The sequence below is a fragment of the Hemibagrus wyckioides genome, linkage group LG19 (assembly GCF_019097595.1).
Source record: "Hemibagrus wyckioides isolate EC202008001 linkage group LG19, SWU_Hwy_1.0, whole genome shotgun sequence".
In the NCBI taxonomy this organism is placed as follows: domain Eukaryota; kingdom Metazoa; phylum Chordata; class Actinopteri; order Siluriformes; family Bagridae; genus Hemibagrus; species Hemibagrus wyckioides.
In genome coordinates, this window is record NC_080728.1 from 2,801,393 (window position 1) to 2,828,301 (window position 26,909).

Here is a 26,909-nt window from a genome sequence, read left to right on the forward strand (position 1 = left end):
GATTGATGTTGTAGGGTGTAGTAGATTGATGTTGTAGGGTGTAGTAGATTGATGATGTTGTAGGGTGTAGTAGATTGATGATGTTGTAGGGTGCAGTAGATTGATGATGTAGGGTGTAGTAGATTGATGTAGGGTGTAGTAACTTGATGTTGTAGGGTGTAGTAGATTGATGATGTTGTAGGGTGTAGTAGATTGATGATGTTGTAGGGTGTAGTAGATTGATGTTGTAGACTGTAGTAGACTGATGGTGATGTAGGGTGTAGTAGACTGATGGTGATGTAGGGTGTAGTAGACTGATGATGATGTAGGGTGTAGTAGACTGATGATGATGTAGGGTGTAGTAGACTGATGATGATGTAGGGTGTAGTAGACTGATGATGATGTAGGGTGTAGTAGATTGATGATGTTGTAGGGTGTAGTAGACTGATGATGATGTAGGGTGTAGTAGACTGATGATGATGTAGGGTGTAGTAGATTGATGTAGGTGGTAGTAGATTGATGTAGGGTGTAGTAACTTGATGTTGTAGGGTGTAGTAGACTGATGATGATGTAGGGTGTAGTAGATTGATGTTGTAGGGGGTGTAGTAGATTGATGATGTTGTAGGGGGTGTAGTAGATTGATGATGTTGTAGGGTGTAGTAGATTGATGATGTAGGGTGTAGTAGATTGATGTTGTAGGGGGTGTAGTAGATTGATGATGTAGGGTGTAGTAGATTGATGTAGGGTGTAGTAGATTGATGATGTTGTAGGGTGTAGTAGATTGATGTTGTAGGGTGTAGTAGATTGATGATGTTGTAGGGTGTAGTAGATTGATGATGTTGTAGATTAATGATGTAGGGTGTAGTACATTGATGATTGATGTTGTAGAGTGTAGTAGACTGATGATGATGTAGAGTGTAGTAGACTGATGATGATGTAGGGTGTAGTAGACTGATGATGATGTAGGGTGTAGTAGACTGATGATGATGTAGGGTGTAGTAGACTGATGATGATGTAGGGTGTAGTAGACTGATGATGATGTAGAGTTTAGTAGACTGATGATGTAGGGTGTAGTAGATTGATGATGATGATGTAGGGTGTAGTAGATTGATGATGATGATGTAGGGTGTAGTAGATTGATGATGATGATGTAGGGTGTAGTAGATTGATGATGATGATGTAGGGTGTAGTAGATTGATGATGATGATGTAGGGTGTAGTAGACTGATGATGATGTAGGGTGTAGTAGACTGATGATGATGTAGGGTTTAGTAGACTGATGATGTTGTAGGGTGTAGTAGATTGATGATGTTGTAGGGTGTAGTAGATTGATGATGTTGTAGGGTGTAGTAGATTGATGATGTTGTAGGGTGTAGTACATTGATGATGTAGGGTGTAGTACATTGATGATGTAGGGTGTAGTAGATTGATGTTGTAGAGTGTAGTAGACTGATGATGATGTAGGGTGTAGTAGACTGATGATGATGTAGGGTGTAGTAGACTGATGATGATGTAGGGTGTAGTAGATTGGGTGTAGTAGATTGATGTTGTAGGGGGTGTAGTACATTGATGATGATGTAGGGTGTAGTAGACTGATGACGATGTAGGGTGTAGTAGATTGATGATGATGTAGGGTGTAGTAGATTGGGTGTAGTAGATTGATGGTGTAGTAGATTGGGTGTGGTAGATTGATGTTGTAGAGGGTGTAGTAGATTGATGATGTAGGGTGTAGTAGATTGATGATGTAGAGTGTAGTAGATTGATGATGTTGTAGGGTGTAGTAGATTGATGATGATGTAGGGTGTAATAGACTGATGATGATGTAGGGTGTAGTAGATTGATGATGTAGTAGGGTGTAGTAGATTGATGATGTAGGGTGTAATAGACTGATGATGATGTAGGGTGTAGTAGATTGGGTGTAGTAGATTGATGATGTAGTAGGGTGTAGTAGATTGATGATGTAGGGTGTAGTAGATTGGGTGTAGTAGATTGATGATGTTGTAGGGGGTGTAGTAGATTGATGATGTTGTAGGGTGTAGTAGATTTATGATGTAGGGTGTAGTAGATTGATGTAGGGTGTAGTAGATTGATGTAGGGTGTAGTAGATTGATGATGTAGGGTGTAGTAGATTGATGATGTAGGGTGTAGTAGATTGATGTTGTAGAGTGTAGTAGACTGATGATGATGTAGGGTGTAGTAGACTGATGATGATGTAGGGTGTAGTAGATTGATGATGATGTAGGGTGGAGTAGATTGGGTGTAGTAAATTGATTATGTTGTAGGGGGTGTAGTAGATTGATGTTGTAGGGTGTAGTAGACTGATGATGATGTAGGGTGTAGTAGATTGATGATGATGTAGGGTGTAGTAGATTGGGTGTAGTAGATTGATGATGTAGTAGGGTGTAGTAGATTGGGTGTAGTAGATTGATGATGTAGTAGGGTGTAGTAGATTGATGATGTAGATTGGGTGTAGTAGATTGATGTAGTAGGGTGTAGTAGATTGATGATGATGTAGGGTGTAGTAGATTGATGATGATGTAGGGTGGAGTAAATTGGGTGTAGTAGATTGATTATGTTGTAGGGGGTGTAGTAGATTGATGTTGTAGGGTGTAGTAGATTGATGATGTAGGGTGTAGTAGACTGATGATGATGTAGGGTGTAGTAGATTGATGATGATGTAGGGTGTAGTAGATTGGGTGTAGTAGATTGGGTGTAGTAGATTGATGATGTAGTAGGGTGTAGTAGATTGGGTGTAGTAGATTTGATGATGTAGTAGGGTGTAGTAGATTGATGATGTAGTAGGGTGTAGTAGATTGATGATGATGTAGGGTGTAGTAGATTGATGTTGTAGGGTGTAGTAGATTGATGATGTAGGGTGTAGTAGATTGATGATGTTGTAGGGTGTAGTAGATTGGGTGTAGTAGATTGATGATGTAGGGTGTAGTAGATTGTTGATGTAGATTGGGTGTAGTAGATTGAAGATGTAGTAGGGTATAGTAGATTGATGTAGTAGGGTGTAATATATTGATGGTGTAGTAGATTGATGGTGTAGTAGATTGATGTTGGGTGTAGTAGGTTGATAGTATAGTAGATTGATGTTGGGTGTAGTAAGTTGATGGTGTAGTAGGGTGTAGTAGATTGATGTTGGGTGTAGTAAGTTGATGGTGTAGTAGGGTGTAGTAGATTGATGGTGTAGTAGGGTGTAGTAGATTGATGTGTGTAGTAGATTGATGGTGTAGTGGATTGATGGTGTAGTAGGGTGTAATAGATTGATGGTGTAGTAGGGTGTAGTAGATTGATGTTGGGTGTAGTAGATGGATGGTGTAGTAGATTGATGTAGTAGGGTGTAGTAGATTGATGATGTAGTAGGGTGTAGTAGGTTGATGTTGGGTGTAGTAGATTGATGGTGTAGTAGATTGATGATGTAGTAGGGTGTAGTAGATTGATGGTGTAGTAGGGTGTAGTAGATTGATGGTGTAGTAGGGTGTAGTAGGTTGATGATGTAGGGTGTAGTAGATTGATGATGTAGATTGATGGTGTAGTAGATTGATGTTGGGTGTAGTAGATTGATGGTGTAGTAGATTGATGTTGGGTGTAGTAGATTGATGGTGTAGTAGATTGATGTTGGGTATAGTAGATTGATGGTGTAGTAGGGTGTAGTAGATTGATGATGTACATTGATGGTGTAGTAGATTGATGTTGGGTGTAGTAGATTGATGCTGGGTATAGTAGATTGATGGTGTAGTAGGGTGTAGTAGATTGATGATGTAGTTGGGTGTAGTAGATTGATGTTGGGTGTAGTAGATTGATGATGTAGTAGGGTGTAGTAGATTGATGTTGGGTGTAGTAGATTGATGGTGTAGTAGGGTGTAGTAGATTGATGGTGTAGTAGATTGATGGTGTAGTAGGGTGTAGTAGATTGATGGTGTAGTATGGTGTAGTAGATTGATGTTGGGTGTAGTAGATTGATGTAGTAGGGTGTAGTAGATTGATGATGTAGTAGGGTGTAGTAGGTTGATGTTGGGTGTAGTAGATTGATGGTGTAGTAGATTGATGATGTAGTAGGGTGTAGTAGATTGATGGTGTAGTAGGGTGTAGTAGGTTGATGATGTAGGGTGTAGTAGATTGATGATGTAGATTGATGGTGTAGTAGATTGATGTTGGGTGTAGTAGATTGATGGTGTAGTAGATTGATGTTGGGTGTAGTAGATTGATGGTGTAGTAGGGTGTAGTAGATTGATGTTGGGTGTAGTAGATTGATGATGTAGTAGGGTGTAGTAGATTGATGGTGTAGTAGATTGATGTTGGGTATAGTAGATTGATGGTGTAGTAGGGTATAGTAGATTGATGATGTAGTAGGGTGTAGTAGATTGATGTTGGGTTTAGTAGATTGATGGTGTAGTAGGGTGTAGTAGATTGATGTTGGGTGTAGTAGATTGATGGTGTAGTAGGGTGTAGTAGATTGATGTTGGGTGTAGTAGATTGATGGTGTAGTAGATTGATGTTGGGTATAGTAGATTGATGGTGTAGTAGGGTGTAGTAGATTGATGGTGTAGTAGATTGATGCTGTAGTAGGGTGTAGTAGATTGATGGTGTAGTAGATTGATGTTGGGTATAGTAGATTGATGGTGTAGTAGGGTATAGTAGATTGATGATGTAGTAGGGTGTAGTAGATTGATGTTGGGTTTAGTAGATTGATGGTGTAGTAGGGTGTAGTAGATTGATGTTGGGTGTAGTAGATTGATGGTGTAGTAGGGTGTAGTAGATTGATGTTGGGTGTAGTAGATTGATGGTGTAGTAGATTGATGTTGGGTATAGTAGATTGATGGTGTAGTAGGGTGTAGTAGATTGATGGTGTAGTAGATTGATGCTGTAGTAGGGTGTAGTAGATTGATGTGTGTAGTAGATTGATGGTGTAGTGGATTGATGGTGTAGTAGGGTGTAATAGATTGATGGTGTAGTAGGATGTAGTAGATTGATGTTGGGTGTAGTAGATTGATGGTGTAGTAGGGTGTAGTAGATTGATGTTGGGTGTAGTAGATTGATGGTGTACATTGATGGTGTAGTAGATTGATGTTGGGTGTAGTAGATTGATGGTGTAGTAGGGTGTAGTAGATTGATGATGTAGTAGGGTGTAGTAGATTGATGTTGGGTATAGTAGATTGATGATGTAGTAGGGTGTAGTAGATTGATGTTGGGTGTAGTAGATTGATGGTGTAGTAGATTGATGATGTAGTAGGGTGTAGTAGATTGATGATGTAGTAGGGTGTAGTAGATTGATGTTGGGTATAGTAGATTGATGATGTAGTAGGGTGTAGTAGATTGATGTTGGGTGTAGTAGATTGATGGTGTAGTAGATTGATGTTGGGTATAGTAGATTGATGGTGTAGTAGGGTATAGTAGATTGATGGTGTAGTAGATTGATGTTGGGTGTAGTAGATTGATGGTGTAGTAGATTGATGGTGTAGTAGGGTGTAGTAGATTGATGATGTAGTAGGGTGTAGTAGATTGATGATGTAGTAGGGTGTAGTAGGTTGATGATGTAGTAGGGTGTAGTAGATTGATGGTGTAGTAGGGTATAGTAGATTGATGATGTAGTATGGTGTAGTAGATTGGGTGTAGTAGATTGATGATGTAGTAGGGTGTAGTAGATTGATGTTGGGTGTAGTAGATTGATGTTGGGTGTAGTAGATTGATGGTGTAGTAGGGTGTAGTAGATTGATGGTGTAGTAGGGTATAGTAGATTGATGATGTAGTAGGGTGTAGTAGATTGATGTTGGGTGTAGTAGATTGATGGTGTAGTAGGGTGTAGTAGATTGATGGTGTAGTAGATTGATGTTGGGTGTAGTAGATTGATGGTGTAGTAGATTGATGTTGGGTGTAGTAGATTGATGGTGTAGTAGGGTGTAGTAGATTGATGTTGGGTGTAGTAGATTGATGATGTAGTAGGGTGTAGTAGATTGATGGTGTAGTAGATTGATGTTGGGTATAGTAGATTGATGATGTAGTAGGGTGTAGTAGATTGATGTTGGGTTTAGTAGATTGATGGTGTAGTAGGGTGTAGTAGATTGATGTTGGGTGTAGTAGATTGATGGTGTAGTAGGGTGTAGTAGATTGATGTTGGGTGTAGTAGATTGATGGTGTAGTAGATTGATGTTGGGTATAGTAGATTGATGGTGTAGTAGGGTGTAGTAGATTGATGGTGTAGTAGATTGATGCTGTAGTAGGGTGTAGTAGATTGATGTGTGTAGTAGATTGATGGTGTAGTGGATTGATGGTGTAGTAGGGTGTAATAGATTGATGGTGTAGTAGGGTGTAGTAGATTGATGTTGGGTGTAGTAGATGGATGGTGTAGTAGATTGATGTAGTAGGGTGTAGTAGATTGATGGTGTAGTAGGGTGTAGTAGATTGATGTTGGGTGTAGTAGATTGATGGTGTAGTAGGGTGTAGTAGATTGATGTTGGGTGTAGTAGATTGATGGTGTACATTGATGGTGTAGTAGATTGATGTTGGGTGTAGTAGATTGATGGTGTAGTAGGGTGTAGTAGATTGATGATGTAGTAGGGTGTAGTAGATTGATGTTGGGTGTAGTAGATTGATGATGTAGTAGGGTGTAGTAGATTGATGTTGGGTGTAGTAGATTGATGGTGTAGTAGGGTGTAGTAGATTGATGTTGGGTGTAGTAGATTGATGGTGTAGTAGATTGATGATGTAGTAGGGTGTAGTAGATTGATGATGTAGTAGGGTGTAGTAGATTGATGTTGGGTATAGTAGATTGATGATGTAGTAGGGTGTAGTAGATTGATGTTGGGTGTAGTAGATTGATGGTGTAGTAGATTGATGTTGGGTATAGTAGATTGATGGTGTAGTAGGGTATAGTAGATTGATGGTGTAGTAGATTGATGTTGGGTGTAGTAGATTGATGGTGTAGTAGATTGATGGTGTAGTAGGGTGTAGTAGATTGATGATGTAGTAGGGTGTAGTAGATTGATGATGTAGTAGGGTGTAGTAGATTGATGATGTAGTAGGGTGTAGTAGGTTGATGATGTAGTAGGGTGTAGTAGATTGATGGTGTAGTAGGGTATAGTAGATTGATGATGTAGTATGGTGTAGTAGATTGGGTGTAGTAGATTGATGATGTAGTAGGGTGTAGTAGATTGATGTTTGGTGTAGTAGATTGATGTTGGGTGTAGTAGATTGATGGTGTAGTAGGGTGTAGTAGATTGATGGTGTAGTAGGGTGTAGTAGATTGATGGTGTAGTAGGGTATAGTAGATTGATGATGTAGTAGGGTGTAGTAGATTGATGTTGGGTGTAGTAGATTGATGGTGTAGTAGGGTGTAGTAGATTGATGGTGTAGTAGGGTGTAGTAGATTGATGTTGGGTGTAGTAGATTGATGGTGTAGTAGGGTATAGTAGATTGATGTAGTAGGGTGTAGTAGATTGATGTTGGGTGTAGTAGATTGATGTTGGGTGTAGTAGATTGATGGTGTAGTAGGGTATAGTAGATTGATGATGTAGTAGGGTGTAGTAGATTGATTTTGGGTGTAGTAGATTGATGGTGCAGTAGGGTATAGTAGATTGATGATGTAGTAGAGTGTAGTAGATTGATGTTGGGTGTAGTAGATTGATGGTGTAGTAGGGTGTAGTAGATTGATGGTGTAGTAGATTGATGGTGTAGTAGGGTATAGTAGATTGATGATGTAGTAGGGTGTAGTAGATTGATGTTGGGTGTAGTAGATTGATGGTGTAGTAGGGTGTAGTAGATTGATGATGTAGTAGGGTATAGTAGATTGGGTGTAGTAGATTGATGATGTAGTAGGGTGTAGTAGATTGATAGTGTAGTAGATTGATGATGTAGTAGGGTGTAGTAGATTGATGGTGTAGTAGATTGATGATGTAGTAGGGTGTAGTAGATTGGGTGTAGTAGATTGATGATGTAGTAGGGTATAGTAGATTGGGTGTAGTAGATTGATGATGTAGTAGGGTGTAGTAGATTGATAGTGTAGTAGATTGATGATGTAGTAGGGTGTAGTAGATTGATCTACTACAATCTACTACACCCAGGAACCCAGGCATGTTACAATGTTCCCAGATGTGATGAAACCTCTGCAGTCCTCCCTGGCTGTCAGTCAGATTCTGGGCCACATGCTGACTGATGGTAGCCCTTTCTTGCATAATCAATGTTTGTCAGAATTTGTGGGTTTTTGATTGACCACCTGCCTCTTGAGGATTGACCACAAGTTCCCAATGGGATTAAGACCTGGGGAGTTTCCTGGCCATGGACCCAAAATTTTAATGTTTTGTTGTTCAGCCACATAGATATCACTATTGCCCCATGCTCCCTGAACCACTCTTACTCTGAGCCTGATGAATCCTGGACATCTTGGTGCCACCAGGGAAGAAACAAATCTATTGATAAACCTTCTGGCCCATAACATCACCGAACCCAGACGTGGGCAACTGAGTCAACCCTAGATCATCACACTGCCCCCCCCCCCAAGCGTGTACAGTAACCACTAGGTCTGAGGGTTTGCATCACTTCATTTGCCCCTTTTTCTTACCCTGATATACCCATCACTCTGGAACAGGGTAAATCTGAACTCAGCAGATCATATGACCTTTTTCCATTGCTGCAGAGTTCATTCTTTATTCTCTCTGAAGCCTTTTTTAACATATTAACCTTACTGATAAGTGGTCATTATTAAACATTGCCCTGAGTTCTACTGTTGTGTCTTTTACAAATTAATTTAACCAAACTTAAGTGAGACACATGGACGGACACAGACAGACAGACAGACTGACCGACCGACAAAGAGAGAGGCACAGACAGAGACAGAAATTACATTTAAGTTCAGTTTTGCTAAGAACTCGTTGTTATGCATATGAATAAACAGTTGAGCTCAATAATGTATATATTGTTGAAATCAATAACCATAATTCCATCCTATCAGGTCTAGATAGATGATATTTTAGTAGTTTATGCACTCTTGCTCAGCTGTTCAACTGGAACTGGTGTTTGTCGCCATCTAGTGTTCTTTTTTTTTTTATTCCAAGAACCTTGTATTAAGTCTGAAAATGTTCTTCATGTCAGATGTTCTGTGTGGACTATCCATAGTGCTCAGACCATGCCCTTTATTTCTCCAATAGAAAAAAAGTTTGTGGTTCAAAAGAAGGGAAAAAAACACAAACTGAGGACAAGATAGTTTCCTTTGTCATCAAGATGCTCCCAGTGCACATTCATATTTATCCACAAATCCAGATAATGAAGTGTCTTGTGCTATTTTTGGAGTAATGAGCGTCTCAGCGAGTGGTTTGAAGCGGGCTGTTGGTGAACAGACACTCCTCCCAGATGAACTCATTACAATCAGACTGTGAACTGCAGCCTAATTGAATAACAGTGTCACAGGCAGGGGTGCGAATGGTTTAGGGATTTTTCCTTTTGTTTGTCTCTGTGAACATTAGCGCAAACTTCTGACACAGGAATTCAGCTAGCTGCTGATATTTTTTGCTTTCAAGAGCAAATGGGAGTTTCAGTGGCCTGAAAGAGCAGGCATAGAGACAGTGTTGGAGTAAGATCTCAGTAATCATTAGTACACTCTGAGTCACTTCTCTGTGTCCTTTCTCCAAACCTGACTGGTCAGTTTCCACTGTCCATAACACATCCAGTAATGTGGGCAACAAAGCCACGCATGAGCTGTTTAAGCACCAGCTACGATTTGATCAATATGCTATAGCATGTCTTATTTCCTTTAGTGCTGACCTATGCTGCTTCATGACAGTTTTATTAGCCTGCTCTAGTGTCATTTTCCTCTCAGTGAAGTTGCATTAGCGTTTAGCCCTTTCAGCACTGTATCAATATTTTTTTCCTTGCTCTTTTCAGAGGTTCAGCTCAGCAAGTTCAGAACATGGAGGATCTCACAGCTGAGATCCCAAGCAACGAAAAGTCATGTCAGACAGATGAGCTGGAGGAAAAAGTCCCAATGCTCAGGCCAGAGCACCTCAACCAAATGCCAGGTAAGGCCTCTCGTTCTTTGCTCTTGGTCAGTAGAACTACAGCACAGAGCTGGACTGCAGAGCTGTGATTAATGTACTGTAAAATCCTGAGAATTCTGTTCACAGCCTAATTGTACTCTTAAAGTTACATATTCACCAAAGACCAGTCTGGATGAATCCAAGCTACAGTAAATGTATTTAATTTCACACCTATTCTTTTCCCCCATTATCACTGATAATGGGTTCAGACTCACTGGTGCCTGTGAGTCTGAACTTCCAAAATGCAGTTTAACTGCAGCTTCAGAGGGATGACACAAAGTTAAACAAAAAACTGACACAAAGATATAACTTTGTCATTCCACATGCAACAACTTCTCCATGCTAGTAAACACTGTTCCGCCTACCTCACCTTCCGACGTGATTACGTAGTACCTAGCGTCACACACACGTGTCCCAGAGCTAGTCCTAGACAAGCTTTTGTGGTTAAAAAGTATATCTGAACTGATGGTTTGTCTAGATAAGACTCCTCCTCCTGGGCTGGGATCGAGGTTTAGAGCTCTTCGAAGCTGCATTTAAACTGCATTTTGGAAGTTCAGACTCACGGGCACCATTGATGTCCACTATATGGAGAAAAATCCTGAAATGTTTTCCCCAAAAAACATCATTTCTTTAAGACTGAAAAAAGAAAGACATGAACATCTTGGATGACGAGGGGGTGAGGAAATTATTTGTATATTTTTGTTCTGGAAGTGAACTTCTCCTTTAAAGGTCTAACAATCGAATATGTGTCTGTGTAGATTGATCTAAAGGAGATACTTGTATGTGTCGAGTATAACTGATGTAATACTAAGGCATGCCACAGTGTTTACTGTTCATGCTGTGAGCAGTCATGTAGAGTTGATGTCACCTTGTTGAACTCTGAGGACCTGGGAGTTGAAGACCGCCCCGAACTGCTGATTAGGAATTCCTTCCTGAGATGATGCTTTCTTTGTTTTTTCCTGGTCAGAGGTCGGGAATGAGTTATGACCTCTAATTGAGTGCAGCAAAAAAAACAAACAAAACATATATTGTTTGGTGATGAATAATTAGCCGAATCTCCCATTTTCAGTCTGTTGTTTAGTGTGAAATGTTCAGTGTACTGGTTCATTGCTGGAGTCTGTTTCATGATGTACTCTTAAGTGTCTTAAGTTTACTGGTGTTAACATTATTTGCTTTCTTTCCCCTTGAGGCTCACTGGTTTTTATGAACTTTGAAAATAGCAGTGGCTTTAAGACAGTGAAACTGCCAGATTGTTGAGATGTTTCACTTCTTCAGCATTTTTTGTTCCATTTTCCCCTCAGTGCATGTCACGAGATTAGGCTCACATGTTTTACATTATTGATTGGTGGCCATATTGGCTGGAAAGATAAAAGAAACACTGACCAAAAGTCAGCAGAATGTGATCTACAGCCAGTCCATTATAAATCAAAACCTTAAATGTGCTCATGTTTTTTTAATGATTGTGAAGTAAAGAAGTTTAGTGGGGTAACTTGTAGTGGCAATGAAATGACTCCACCCTCACAGTGAGGGAGGGGTCAGTAACTGCATCGGTGGGTGTACCAGAGCATGACCTCATGAAATTCTCCTCACATTTGTACAGAAAATATGAAGCTGTGCTTCTCACCATGACCGAGACTGAAGATTTGTGGTTCATTATTGCCCCTAGATCCTAACATTTACATTTATAGCATTTGGCTGATGCCCTTCTCCGGAATGTCAGCCAAAAACATCTCCTCATGCCAGGACAAGAATAACTACCACTACTCTCACTGCGATATCAAGAAAAACATTCTTTAATACTGACAAATTCACCTTAAGCTTCTCTTTTAGATTGTTTTAAAACAAATCACTTCAGCTTGAGATGGTCTTGGTTTGATTGTTGTGTATGTTTAGATCTGCCAATAGAATAAGACCATTTAAAGTGTGAATAATACTAATGCTAAATAATACTAACTAATAAATAATACAGTAAAAGTGTCTAGTAAAATTAATAATAAAGGTGTAGAAAGCTAGAAATAGGTTTGATGGTATTATAGTTGTCATATAACGATCTCATAAGAAATATTTGATAGATTTCACAAACCGCTTTGATTAACGAATCTTTTTTTGGGCCCGAGCACCGAAGGAGCAAGGCCAGAGGCCAGAGGCCTTGCACCGTAGCTGTGGAAGCCCTATTGTTTTCGTTAGAATTTTATATATATATATATTCAAACTTTCGGGGCATTTTGGACCCCTTAACATGCTCAAAAACTCTTGAAAATCAGCAGACAGGTTGGAATCTGTGGCCATTAGGACGTCACTGTGGCTCGGCCCTGGGCGTGGCACACACCCGTTACAGCACCCCCTGGAACCTTACACACTTGCACGTATCCATGTACAACTTGGTACACACTTAGATCTCATTGAACTGAACAACTTTCACACTGCATGTCATTAAGTCTAATCCACAGGAAGTGAGGTATTTTGAGTTGTTTGCAAAACGCACCCAATGGAATTTGAAATACTCCTCCTAGGGAATTGATACAACGGCCACCAAACCCAGGCTAATATGATCTCAAGACATTGATACAACTGCCACCAAACCCAGGCTAATATGATCTCAAGACATTGATACAACCGCCACCAAACCCAGGCTAATATGATCTCAAGACATTGATACAACTGCCACCAAACCCAGGCTAATATGATCTCAAGACATTGATACAACCGCCACCAAACCCAGGCTAATATGATCTCAAGACATTGATACAACTGCCACCAAACCCAGGCTAATATGATCTCAAGACATTGATACAACCGCCACCAAACCCAGGCTAAGTTTCATGATTGTGTGACGCTCAAACGGCTCACAACAAATTTTTACATTTATCAGTCCATTGACTAGTCCATTTTCACCTGACTCCTGCAGTACTAGACTATGTCCACTAGAGGCTCTTATCCCGTTATTTAAATTTTTTTACAATATTGCTTCATTTTCACAATTCATATATACAGAGTCAACCAAAAAATGTATATATACTTCAGGAAAAGAAAAATATTTTTGTATAAAAAAAATTCTTAAATTCTGAAATGTGTATACATTACATACAAATTTATACATGTGTATACAGTTTTCTGAGTGACACACACTCTCTCTTTCTATATATATATATATATATATATATATATATAAATAAACTGATATAGTAATATAGTTTAGAGGGAGAGTCATTGTCCCTTTGGACATCACTGGACATTGCTATGATCTATTTCATTACACCCATACTGTCCCTTTTGTCCTTATATAGTTTAGAAGGAAAGTCAGTTTTCGTTGCTGTGATCACTTTCATTAGACCCAAATTGTCACTCTTGTCCTTTTGGTATTTCCCTTTTAATGCATGTACCCACTGTGCTCACTGTGTCTGGTGCGCCTGGGCGGCGGTGGCACCGTGTAGTGATGACCCATAGTGCGAGGGCCCGTCATTGCTGCTTGCAGCTATATTTTTATTTATTTTTGTATAACAAACAACCACACCAATGTACTTTTCTTTTCTGTATAAAGCTAAATAAGTGTTCTAGGCACATGTTTAATATTATAAGCAGAAATGCACTACAGGTTCACTATATCTTAAAAATAAATGAATAAATGTATAGATTCTGTCCTAAATATTGGTCTGACCTGAAGACTGGTAAAAAAAAAGTGATGGGCTTCAAAGTAATGAGACTCGTAGCAGAAATGCATGTTGATCATTGCACTTTGGAGCAATCAGGCAACCGGCCATTACACGAGTGCAGTTGAATCCTGTCTTTGTGATGAGATGGGAAACTTGCAGCCTCGGCACAAAAGAAGGCGATCACGTGACCAGGATGATGCCTTGATGCTTAAGCAAAACAATATTGGAGAGGAGTTGATGTGGGACTGAATTGGCTCCGGCACTGGCGCAGTGTCTGTGGAAAAACTCTACACATGTTCTCATTGTCTGAAGTGGGTCAGAGGGGACTGCAGGACATTCCTTTGTCTGTTGTAGAGAAAAGAGTCAACAGAGTTCATGACCTCTAAAGACATTGGGTCACACCCTTCCATCCTCCACACAAATACACACAAACACCTTTCTGCTGTTGAATTCTGGCTGAAATCCCAAAGTCAAGGCCTGATCAAGTGAAGGTACCAGAGTGTCTGAAAACACACTAACGTACATAACACTGACACGTACACAAGAGGGCAGTAACACACTTACCAAGCACATATGCCTAATATATATAAACGAGAACCCATAATATTTTGTTTAAAAGTTGCGATACCTTCTCAGGTGGATATCTCTCTTCCATACTTGTTTAAAAAAAGAACTGTTGTACCTCATCCTGTCAAATCTCTCATTCTCCATTATTTGTTTGTTTTTAGGCTTTGTGCATTATTTTTTAATTACCTCAATTTTTATAGCCTCTGTGGGTTATTAGCTATAAACCCATTCAGTTTTCATGTAAAAATATTTATGTGCATCTTCTTGTAAGTCAAGCTTTCCTGCAGTGGGTGTTTAATTCTCACCCTCAGCACGTTCATCGGCCAATTATCCTGTGAGCTATGAGGTGTTGGTCACTGCATAATAAACTATTGTAGAAATTTGTTTCAGAAAGTTCTCATGTTTTAATGGAAAATCGTATTCCCTGGTGAAGGATATGCCACTCTTGAACCTCACAGAGGATGAGCTCAGCTCTTCCTAAAGGAGTTTGTGTACTTAATTTGGGGATTTCATTCTGATGCTTTTCTTTAAGATTTGTTTTGCAAACACACATTGACAGAAAAGTAAGTGAAGTAACTTTCCAAAGTCCCAATTTCTAAAATTCAGCATAAACCTCAACAAGTGAAAACTTTCTAACGAAGCACAACAAACTCAAAACCCCAGACACAGCTCCCTCCAAAAGTATTGGAACAGCAAGGCCAATTCTATCGTTTTTGCTATGCACTTAAGATATGTTGGTGTGAGATTAAAAATTGAATATGAAACTAAAGATCAGAAATTGCATGTTATTTACATCTAGAAGTATTGAACAATTTAGAACATGGCAGAGCCTAAGTGTGAGGTGAGCAAAAGTATAGGAACAGATAGTCTCAGAGTAAATATCACTTAATATTCGGTTGCATGTCTTTTGCCTGCAATAGCTGTATCAGGCATCACCAAACTGTTGAATTCTTCTTTTTGTAGTTTTTTTGTTTCTCCCTTCAGCAGGTGAAATGCAGATCAGTTGAGTTAAGGTCTGCTGATTTGCTTGGCCACTTCAAACCTCCCACTTTTCCCCCATGATGCAATGCTTTGTTGAGCTGGCAGTGTGTTTTGGATTATTGTCTTGCTGCTTGACAAAGTTTCAATACAGATTAGTGAGAATGTTCCAGAAACAGCAATGCAAGCCCAAGCCATGAGACTACCACCACTGATCCTTTCTTTCCTCCACACTCTGGCCTTTCCATCACTTTGGTTACCAGCTGGGTAACAGGAAACATGTTCAGTCACATGTTCCAATATTTCTGCTCACTTGACAACAGATGAGTTGAAACACATTGTGCCATGTTCAGTGTAATTCTACATGTAAAGAATGAAATTCTGATATAATCCCATTGGACTTTTGAGCTCAAGCCCATGTTTTTGCTATCCACTGATGACAAAAGTCTTGGCCTCGTGTTCCAGTGCTTTCCAAGGGGACTATACATGATACTTGTTGCACTACAAATAAAGGGTGTAACTTCTGAGCTAAGACTAGGGAAAAACTCAAAGAAAATAAAAAACTCAACTCACACTTCTAATTCAGAAACATGGCACGGCCTCTTCTCCAAAGAGTTCAGCAGGTAACATCAAATCTACTGCAGCTCACAGCATGAGCAGGAACCAGAGCGGCTCCTCTTACCTTTTAATGGGTTATACTATACACACACACACACACACACTAACACACTAGATCCAAAGTATCTACTTTGGATCAATTAACACTCTCTCACATTAATTTTTATAGCACTGACAATACAGTTTGCTGGCTAGCTAGTTGCTAACAAAAGCCTGACATGGAGATGAACATGACTTCCTACATCTGATTTTTCTGTATGAAATGCAGCATTACTGCTGAGGAACTTTCTCTGTCATGATTATCATAGCAGCTACTCCATCCTGTGCCACAACTAAATCCAACCATAACCTTCACCTCAGTACCCCAAAATAAACCATTTTGGCTCATATAGTTTTTGTTCCTCATGGGGACCAGCCAAATGTCAGCTATTTCTATCTCCACTAAGATGTAAAACTTGCCCACACACACACACACACACACACAGTTTGTCTTCTCCCTGATTCTATTTCATTATGATTGTCACTGTTATTAATAGTCTCTATGATTGATATAAGTTTCAGTTCTCTAATCTTTATTCCTCTGTATGGATGAGCAGAGCTGGTAGAACTAAATGTAGAAATATAGAAAATAGTCTGTTCTTTAATGCTGTGGCAGTTTTTGCCGCTGCATACGTTAATGCTAATACAGCTAATTGAATTGAAATCTCGCCTGCTCTCGTGGACTTTTGTGCGTAATCCACATCCAGCTAAACCCATGCTGGAGCTTTATGCGGGTGAATTACAACAGGCTTTGTCTGATCTGGATGATTTGCGAAAACCTTACTCAGTGGCTTGCTAGCAGTCGCAGCCCTCACTTGCATTTCTTTACAGGATGTCAGTGACTCAGATGAGACTGTTTTAAAGTCGTTAGTGCTGCCTGAGTGTTTCTAATGTAGCTGTTTCATCCGGACCCGGTCTGCTGTCAGCTGTCCAGACTTGCATTAATTGGCGCCTTTCTAGCGAACATCATGGCAGAGCTTGGAATTAAAGCTGAATTCAGTACAATCCGTGTCCTGGCTTCTCATCTTAAAGAAATGGGATGTGTGAACAGTGCTTTAAGTGGCATGAGGCAGGACCATGTGGAATTTGGAAAGCATTTTAGTTACATAATGTGACATACAAGTTAAACAGCATATTTGAGTGGCTGGTGCTTTGGTTTTAACCCTCAGAGTTTGACTTTCTTGTGAATATTGGGCATTCTTAAACAAACATGGTGCTTTCTTCTTTATCATTAGCATTGCTGTGTTTCTGTGCTCTTTGAGTGAGCAAGATGCATTTTTTGTTCCTCCATACCTATATAACATATACTGGAACTTGTAAAAACAAAGAAAAACCCAAAACATATCTGTCCTGTTGGTTGATGTGTGTTTGCGTGTTTATGCTGCTGGTTGTTATATAGATGAGCTTGTGGTGATGTACATAATACTGATTTAGAGACGTGTTTGAGACTTTCTTTAAAGGCTTCTTTTGGCATTATTAAGTCTCACTACAGTTAATCAGAGAGTCTTATTTAGAATAGAAACTGTAGTTGTTTAATAACAGTTAATGGTGGTGGTGGTGAGTCTAATGCTGAGACACAAATTTGTACTTCAGTCTCCCACCCCCGACACACACACACACACACACACACAGAATCAAGTATATTGGCTTTTTCATTCTGATGATTGATTTGAAGGGGGAAGAGGGTGTAACATGACATGATCGCTTATTATATTCTTTATATTAGGCTGATAAGTGTACAGTGCCAGTCAAGTGCTGCACATTAGTGGAAGGAATTTTTTTTCTTCTTTTGACCACTACGAAGGCAAAGGGATGAAGTGAAAAGAAGAGGGTTAGGTAATGCCTCTGGTCTGCCCTCATTTGAATTGGGGTCAGTGTAGGGAGTAGAGTGCAGTGAAAGTTTAAAGAGCATATCTGGTATACTTTCTTCCTCTTGTCATGATTGAATGTTCAAACACTGTGTGCTGCAGGTCACTGACTAATTTAACATAATTACTGGTGGTGGTGCTACTGGTGTTGCTGCTGATAGTGGTGTTGGTTCTGCTGCTGTTGGTGGTGCTGCTGATGGTTCTGCTGCTGTGGTGGTGGTGTGTCTCTAACCGAACAACACTCTTATTTATTTGTCAGTAGAAGATAAAGGTGTGTTTTGACAGATGAGACACGTGACAGAAACTAGTGAGTCTATGAATATCTTAAAGCTGATCAGTTTTATAAAGGCATTTGTGTTTGTGCTTCAGCAAAATGTAATCACAGAAGTCACTGATTCCTCTATAACACAGGCTATCTTGTCTCTCTCTTGAGTTTCTCTTATGAGCTGATACAGCACTGAGAAGTGTGAAAAGCTCATTTAACCACCGACAGAGATGTGGAAAGCAGCTTTACACACACTCAGCTTGCATTGCCAAGCTAATAAGCTTTAATTCTACGCAGTGGTATAGCAGCTTTCCAGTACAGATCGATGTACTTCCTGTGAGAGCAGCTCACATGAAGCTCTGGTCTTGACTGAATGAATGAATAATATCCAGCTTGACCTGCCTTTGACCTGAATTTCCAATAAACCAACAGACAATTATGCAAGTAAAACAACAGAGTACAGACATCCTTAAATCATGGTCACATGGTCACATGTTCCAAAAGTGTTTGTATTAAGATCTTTGTTTTTGTGGTTGAAAACTACCACTGTAGGAACAGGATTTTAAAATCCCTAACATTTTCTCTGGTAACCCTCCCACTGCCTGGTCTCTAAGAATATATATTTACAGTCACTTGGGTGTGTTCATGTGAGGTAGTCGAGCACAAAGATATGGTTTGAGAACATGGATGTGCTCCTTTCTGAGCTGACGTCATGGTCTGGGACTCCTGTCTAAAGCCAACACCCAGTGGTTTTGTACATTCAGCTGATAACTGACCATTCAGGTATGTGTTAAGCTACAAGGTGCCACATTCTTCCCTAACTTGGCTCCAGGCTTTGACCATTACAGGTGCTGTCAAATAATCCATCTTTTTATTGCTATAGATTCAAAATATAATTTACAATGCTGTCATGAGAGAGGCTTTTTGCCATCACTCCTCATTTTATTGTGATCGGTATTAGAACAAGATTCAAACATTTACAAACTACTTTACTAAAGGATCGTTAACTGAAGCCAATTGTTATTAAATTAGTTGCTCTTTAAGCTGGATTGAGGGTGCCAGTAGTGGGGCAGTTGGTTGAAAGCGTGGTACAGGGGGTGGTGGTCAGTGTGAACTATCCATTCTATAGCTGAGATTAAAAAATTCTGGCCTTTCTCTCACGTGTTATGTTTTTTTATTCTATACTGTTTACCTGCTTTAGCAGCAAAGCTAGCTTGGGAAATCCTTTTGGAGGATGCTAGTGAGCTCTAGTGCACTGGACGACATGCATCAGTTGATGGGATGCGAGTTGCAACAAAAATGTCAATATTCCATTTAAGGCATTGACAAAAACCTTATATTTTCCCCTCAGGACATGTGTTTGTGTCTATATTCTGCCCACCACCTCTCCAATCGGCTGCCCACCTGCTGGCAGCCTTCCAAGAAAAACTCATACAGCCATAAAACACTTCTAGTATAAAGTCTCTGTGATGGGCACTAAAAAACCCCACAGGTCACGCTGGCCTCAAGCTGGACCACCAAGCTGTAAATCCTACAGTCGCTCCTGCATCAATCTTCCTACTGAATCTCCTGCTTTATCCACCATCTGCTGTCTGTCCACCTTCTGTGCTAGAACAAAAGGCTACAACCAGTGCCTTATTGACTTACATTCAGGTGATTTCCAAATCACACAGGAACATGTTCGAGTACTTCAGAGACATTAAGGTTCACTGTGTTTCAGTATTGTTGGCATCAAGGCTTTGTTTGAAACCCAGCTACTCGACAAGGGTAGTAAATAACACCTGCTCTCTGTCCCTCAGTTACTACACAAACTGTGATCTATAGCAGCTATAGCATTCAGTATTAATACTCTATCACACATACTGGTCTAATCTTGATTGTTACACCTGTGTGTGTGTGTGTGTGTGTGTGTGTGTGTGTGTGAGAGAGAGAGAAACAGATAACTCTAGCATGGATAATGGGTACTGGGTAGCTTATCAGGATGTCTGGTTAACATTGTAGTGGTTCAGAATGATTGAATGAAGGTGAGACCATGTGTTCTTTGTGTGTATATATCTATTCTCAGCCAGAACAGTAGTGTGTAGTAGCACACAGGTTTCAATGTCTACAGATTAGCCTTGGTATTGCGATACAGAAGACGCATGAAAACTGTGCTAAATCAGAGTTTAGACAAAACTGCTGTCTGCTGTCAGCCAGGTCACAAAAAGGGGAAAGGACATGGGATGTGAAAGGTGCATTTGTTTCTGGTAACAGTTACCACTGCTTTGGGTCAGGATTACCCTGGTGAACTATGATCTGTGAATTTATAAATCTCCTGTACCAGGCAGGAGGTCTGTTTGGTGAGCAGATGTGGAAGGCTAAGTAGTGGTCACACAGGAGCTTTGTTTTTGTACATTCTTACTGTTGATTGGTCCACAGACAGCTAACCTGCTCATGAGCTTGATGAGTGATGTAGATTTCCCTCATCAAACAGCCAACTTTATATATAGTTATATAGTTAACAAACAAACATGTCTGTATGTTTCATTATTAGCTGTAAATCCATCAGAGATACAAACACGTCTACAGATATAACTGTTTAGTTATAAGAAGTGCTATTGGGTTTGGTTCAGAGTTACTTCAGTGGAATGTTGACTCAATCCAGAGTTGTCACCTCAACCCCCAATGCTGTTTTTATCCTAGTCTGAATTCCAGCCTTTAGTCGATAAATTGAAATCAATCGTAATTCTTGCAGAAAAATGAAATGCCTGAAGTTCCTGAGTTCCCGAAAAAGCCCTGGGAATGTGTCTCATGGCATAACCACGATTAATAGTAATGCAAAACTGCTGTGTACAGTCCATCAATATTCATGCTCAGTATAGCAGTATAGCACATTTTGTGTCAGGCTGCTCATAGATTATTTAGGTTTTTTTATTGAACGTTTTTTCTCTATCTCTGTGTGTTTCAGCATATTGTATAGAACCTGGAGACCCTCCGTTGTTACAAAGACAGCTCCAGACGTCCAAGTCCGGCATTCAGCAGATCATTGAATGTTTTCGCACAGGTATCATATGTATTTTAATCGCGTTTACAATTCTGGCCTATTTAGATGGGATCTTAAAGAGGAAGAGGCAAGGGTTAAAGCATTTATGATTCAATCATGGTTCGAGCATTGAAACTGCCCGTTTGTGCCCCTTTTTTTTAGGTACTACACAATTGAAACACATATTAATCAAAGAGGTGGACACAATATTTGAGTGTAAGCTCTGTCGGAGCCTTTTCCGTGGCCTTCCTAACCTAATCACACACAAGGAGTTCTACTGCTTTCCCAGGCTACCAGAACCAGGTCTGTCCACACATTCATTATATCTGACAGATTTTTTTTTCCTCAGTTGAAAAGTAGGTAAGTATTTTCAGCTTTTGTCACCTGCAGCTCTGTAGAAGATTATATCAATAGTTCAAATGATGTAATATAATTACAGTGCAAAGGTATGATATTGTAAGAGTTATTAAGCTGTCTCATCTCATTTCTGTAGATCCCTCAGGAAACTGCAGGCAGAGTATAGCCATTAAAGAGCTCCTGGAAGTTACTTATCCCAAACCGGAGGAACACGTGGTGCGACTGGAGCCCATTCCAGGCAACCAGAACGCTGTGTTTCAACATCTGATGCAACAGAGTGATGTGGACCTTCCTTCTCCATGCCAAAGCTCCACACACAGTATGGAAGACTGGAAACACAACCAAGAAGAGAGCAAGGGGCAAGACATGGGTGAACATAGTTCAGGTGGAGTAAGCGAGAATGGGGAAGCAAATGAAGAAGATGACGAGGCACATGCAGACAAAGGTGCACAAAGAGATGAAGATGAGGGCGAACAGGAGAATGCAGGTGAGAAGGAAGTCATCAGTGGTGGAATGGATGATGTGACTTTCACGTGTTGCCTGTGCGGCAAAGGCTTCAGTTCACGGCGCAGTGTACACCGCCATTGCCGGGAAGTGCACAAGCAGCGGCTAGAAGAGCTGCGTAAGTTTACTGAGACGCGCACAGTGCCCAGCAGCCTGCTGTCTGTGGTGAAGGAGCGGCAAGTGCACTCGCCAGTGCCCAGTGGAAAGTGCTGCCCAGTCTGTTCCAAAACCTTTGCCACCAGCGCCAACGTCCGGCGCCACTTTGAGGAGGTCCACCGTGGCCTTCGGTGTGACCTGGTCACACATGATATCTCCACCAAGTCAAGTGATGTGGAGGTCACGCCTGCTGTGCCATGTGCCCCACACTCTCCTGACTCTAAGAGAGTTTCTCCCCTGCCTCAGTACAACCTGGCCACCTGCAAGTGCTTGCTGTGCAAGAGGAGCTACAGCACACAGGCACGGCTCAAGAGGCACATGCATTTTGTTCACAAGATCCTTGTTTGCAAAAATACTGTCTCCAGCTCTTCAGCTGGCAAAAAGCTTCAATCCGAGGAGGGCACAGACGCTAAGCATACACACGAGTGCCTCAAGAGGCCCCGGGAGGAGGACAAAAGCGAGAAATCTCCAGTGATGCGCAAACCCAAGCTCTCTGTGGGCTTCGACTTTAAACAGCTCTTCTGCAAACTATGCAAGCGGCAGTTCAGCTCGCGGCAGAATCTCGCCAAGCACATCGAGCTACACACAGACAGCGGGGGTGACATTTTCGTCAAGTTCTACCGCTGCCCTCAATGCCGTTACGAGTCCCGCCGCAAGCGCGATGTGCTGCGACATGTCTCTGTCGTGCACAAGAAAAACTCCGCCTACCTGGCCAAGATCCTGCCGGGTTTAGAGAGCCGTGCTGTGAAGAAGCCAGTTGAAACGGTATTTGGCAGTTCAGTAAAGCGTGGCCACCCAAAAGATCCAGATGGCCATCACAAGGGAGACGCCACATCGTCACACAGCCCACAGAAGGTCAGCCCTTCATCTTCTGTGCCTCCTGTAATCCATAAACAGGATGTTCCACCTCCATCGCCACCAGTCACACGCAGGCAAAGCCTTTCTCTACACACTCTATCTGTCATGTGCAACCAGAACTCGAATGGAACGCCCAATGGAGCAGAGGTACAGGAGAACACTGAAGTGCGCGTCACCAAGAACTTCTCACTACACGCATGTGACATGTGTGGCCGTGCCTTTGCCAAGAAGGTCTACCTGGAGTCGCATAAGAGGAGCCACCGCAATGCAGCCAAGACTGATGGCAGAACAGTTGGCGTGAGCACACGCTCCAAGTCCCTTCTTTGGTGAGTGAAAAGTACTATTAGCTGCCGTAGCCTCTCGCATGCTAATTGACCAATCTATGAAAATCCAAAGAGGAGGTTTCTTTAGAGTGGATCAGCTTTAGAGTGGAAGCTCTGAAATGAACTTAAAAGGTGTGTAAGTGTGTTTCCAGAGTTCAGTCCATCTCTGCCAAGCCTCTTGTCAAACTTTAATAAAGGAACAGGGTCAGAATTTCAACCCAGCAAAAAAAAAAAGTATTTCTCTCGGAAAGAAATGAGGCTGTGTCAAAATCCCTCTGGGTTTAAATGTCTTCTGGGGTTTGACATTGTCAGGCCAAGCTAGAGATGAGGCAATGGAGGGACTTCCTTTAAAATGCTATCTAGATGGCTCATCCGTGTGCTTGCCCACAGCACTTGGTCTGAGGCAGATGAACCTTTTTTCCCCCATGGGACTCATTTTCCAGTTTTTTTAAACCTTCGTCCCAAACCCCAACACTTTCCCCATAAAAACAAAAACAAATGTGAGCACTCGAACTTCTGCAGCAGTCTATAGACAGAAAAACAGGCTACTGGTTACTCAGTTATTAGTTACTCACATGTCTAACGTCCTTCGTAGAATCTGGGAAACGGTTCAACATGGCTGACATTTGTGTCTGTTGATTTGTATACCTTTTAGCGTATGTTAATATTTTGTTGGACTGACGTTCACCTGATACCCCCTAAGCTAAACATGCATTTGTTAGATTTTATTTCTTGTTAATGAACTCGGTCTGTTCTTTATTCACCTTCACAGACAGTGAGGCTGCCACATCAAGCTCCTCTTTATAATCAGGGAAATTGAGTTAGACAAGCGCACTGGTTAGAAACATTACTAATAATACATGTCATAATATTACAGCCTTGGTCTGTCAGTCATTCATTGATTCATCTGCCATTTTTATTAAACATCACCTTTGAGTGCTAACTTGTAGTAGTGGATTATGATGTTAAAAAGTAAAGAGCCCATGCAAGCTGTGTAAATGCTGTCAAGTCTGATGCATTTAAGTGTTCTGCATTTTTCCGTCCCTGTGCAGTGCCTCTGTACACAACACACTTGCTCTCTCATGTCTCTAGAAGTGTAACAGTTAAACAGCTTTGAGCGTCCATATTCAATTTCATTCCTCTTTCCGGAGTGTCCTGATCTCTGAGAAACCGTATGTTAGAGCAGTCTGAAAACAACAGACGTTTGATTAGAGTTTAGTCATGGTCCGCTTGTGCCTGAGGGTTCTGCCGGGTGAAGCTGCTGCCTCTACAAAACAGATGAAGAGTCACTGTGTTTTACCAGACTTATTGACCATGCTCTGCTGTCTCACATTGGTTTTTCTCTCCTTCTGTCTCAGATCCCTTTTGGGAGAAACACTGGATTTCTGGCAGCAAGGCAGGAATAAAGAGCTGCTTATGTCAAAAATAAAGAAGACTGGACCACAGAATAATGCTGCACCTGTAAATATCTGACTCTACTGGTTCATAGCTTTGGTATTTTGATGGACTTGTGTAGGTAATAAAGAAGTTTGCTTGTATCCTTCAGCTACACAGCCGTCTAGCCTGTCTAGACCTCACAGTGGATGTTATAATTGAACTGAATTATTGGTGTTAACCACTGTTCCAAAGGGAAAAAAACAATCTATTCTCTTACTAGACCTGCCTGAAGATATTGCTAAACTGCAGTGTCTCAATCTCAGCCAAGAAGTGAGGAAAATATTGTTTCAGGATCCAGTTTTAGTGGATCAGCCCCAGACCATGTGGGGAAGCTCCAGAGTTAAAGGCTGTAGCAGTGGTGCTGATGAGGCATGGGAAACTCATTGGTATTCAATGCAAATATATATTTCCTTTTTTCATTACTGAGGGGAAAATGACCCAGAACCTGGACAGTTTTTGGCCTTTAGACAGACACTATTTAAGTTAAAACCAAATCATATAAAAGGTGTTTTTTTTTGGTTGTTTTTTTTAAATCAAAGGTTCAGCAAGTTCCATCTACAGACATTCCTTATGTTGTAATACAAAGCTCATATGTACGGGATCAATCATTAACTGATATCGGTCATTTAATTCACAGAAGTCTAACGTTTTGGTCTTGAGAAGTTTTAGTTGTACTCTTAATTTTTCACGCATTTCCCCACACTTGTATGAGATGTCTGTTGCCCACAGCAGCATTATTTCCTGCTGAATTTGAATGAAAGGCTCATTATGTTTCAACAGACCTCATTTTTGGTTTAAGATGTAATATTAATGCTGACAAAGTTAAAGAGCTATACTTTTCTATTAGGGCTAAAGGAATGTATCTAATTTCAAAAGTTTCTGCCAATAAAAAATGGGAATATCGAGGTTCAGTGTTTTATTTGTCGCTATATGATAATAGTATGTATGAAGGGGAGAGCAGGATTCACTTGGGGGTACGTTTATCAGGTTTATCACACTTTACATCAACAGCTGAGGTTTGACATTAAAGTGAACAGCTCTTTCTGTGTGACTTGTTCAAAGTTGACTGATCTGTGGTGAGTATAAGTGTCTTATTTTTTTAACTATGCATAAAAAGTTTTTTTTTTAAATAAAAGCACAGAAAAAATCACATTTTATGCAATAAAACCTTCCAAGATATGAATTCAGATTTCTGTTGAATTCTGTTTTATCCTGAGTAGAGGACAGATTAAAAGTGTCATGTTAGATGCAGTCATTTGGCAGACACGCTTATCCAGAGCGGCTTACACTTATCTCATTTATACAGCTGAGCAGCTGAGGGTTAAGGGCCTTGCTCAAGGGTCCAGCAGTGGCAGTTTGGTGGTGATGGGATTTGAACTTGTGACCTTTAATCAATAGTCCAATGTCGTAAACACTCACTGCTAGTATATCATTTAAGGGCAAGTTGTCTCAGTATAAGACAGCATAGAAATCTCACTGACTGAATCTTAGAAACAAATGATTGTGTAATTACCCACCAGGTTTATTAATATATAATGTGAAATTATTGTAAATTTGATATATTACATTATACATTCACAGAGCACTTTATCATGTAGAGCCTCCCTTTCCTCTCAAAACAGCCTCAGATTGTCATGGCATGGATTCCACAAGATATCCTTGGAGATCCTACTGTGTGAAGCCGCAGATTTTTCAGCCGCTCTTCCATGCTGTGAAGCTCTCACTGTACCTCATCCTTAAGGTGATCTACTGGAATCAGATCTGATCCCTGGGAAGAACACTGAACTTACTGTCATATTCATAAAACCAGTTTGAGGTCGACTTCTGCTTTGTGACATGGTGCATCATCATGCTGAAAGAAATCATTAGATGATGGTAAATTGTGCTCATGAAGAGATGCATATTATCATTAACAATACTCTAACATTCTGTAGCATTTAAGTAATGATTTATTGGTTTTAACAGCCCAAACTCTGCCAAGAAAACGTTCCCCACATTATTACTCCACATCCACCAGCCTGGACTGCTGGCACAAGACAAGTTGGCTCACACTGGTGCTAAATTTTAGCCCTACAATCTGTGAGCTTCAGCAGGGATCCAGTTTTAAGGTAGCCTTTCTGCCAGCTCGAACCATTCTGGCCATTCTCCATTGATCACTCTCATGAACGCGTTTCCAGCCACAGAACTCACTGGTTGATTTTTCTTCATTGCACCATTCTGTATAAACTCTAGAGACTCTTGTGTGTGAAAAT

At 40.6% G+C, this 26,909-nt stretch overlaps 1 protein-coding gene across 2 annotated transcripts in view; it reads left to right on the forward strand.

Moving 5' to 3' along the window:
* The window catches only part of znf800b (zinc finger protein 800b), a 31,010-nt gene extending 5,448 nt beyond the window's left edge, over nucleotides 1-25,562 (forward strand). Inside the window, exons 2-6 of one of the 2 annotated variants that reach the window (XM_058417473.1) lie at nucleotides 9,861-9,994; nucleotides 20,948-21,043; nucleotides 21,185-21,325; nucleotides 21,516-23,223; nucleotides 24,579-25,562. In XM_058417473.1, the coding sequence (XP_058273456.1) occupies nucleotides 9,886-9,994; nucleotides 20,948-21,043; nucleotides 21,185-21,325; nucleotides 21,516-23,223; nucleotide 24,579 (2,055 nt within the window). In that variant the 5' untranslated portion in view covers nucleotides 9,861-9,885 and the 3' untranslated portion in view covers nucleotides 24,580-25,562. Of the gene's footprint in view, nucleotides 1-9,860; nucleotides 9,995-20,947; nucleotides 21,044-21,184; nucleotides 21,326-21,515; nucleotides 23,228-24,578 lie in introns of those variants that run through there. The other variant, XM_058417471.1, reaches the window with a different exon arrangement.
* The last annotated feature ends 1,347 nt before the right edge of the window (nucleotides 25,563-26,909 follow it).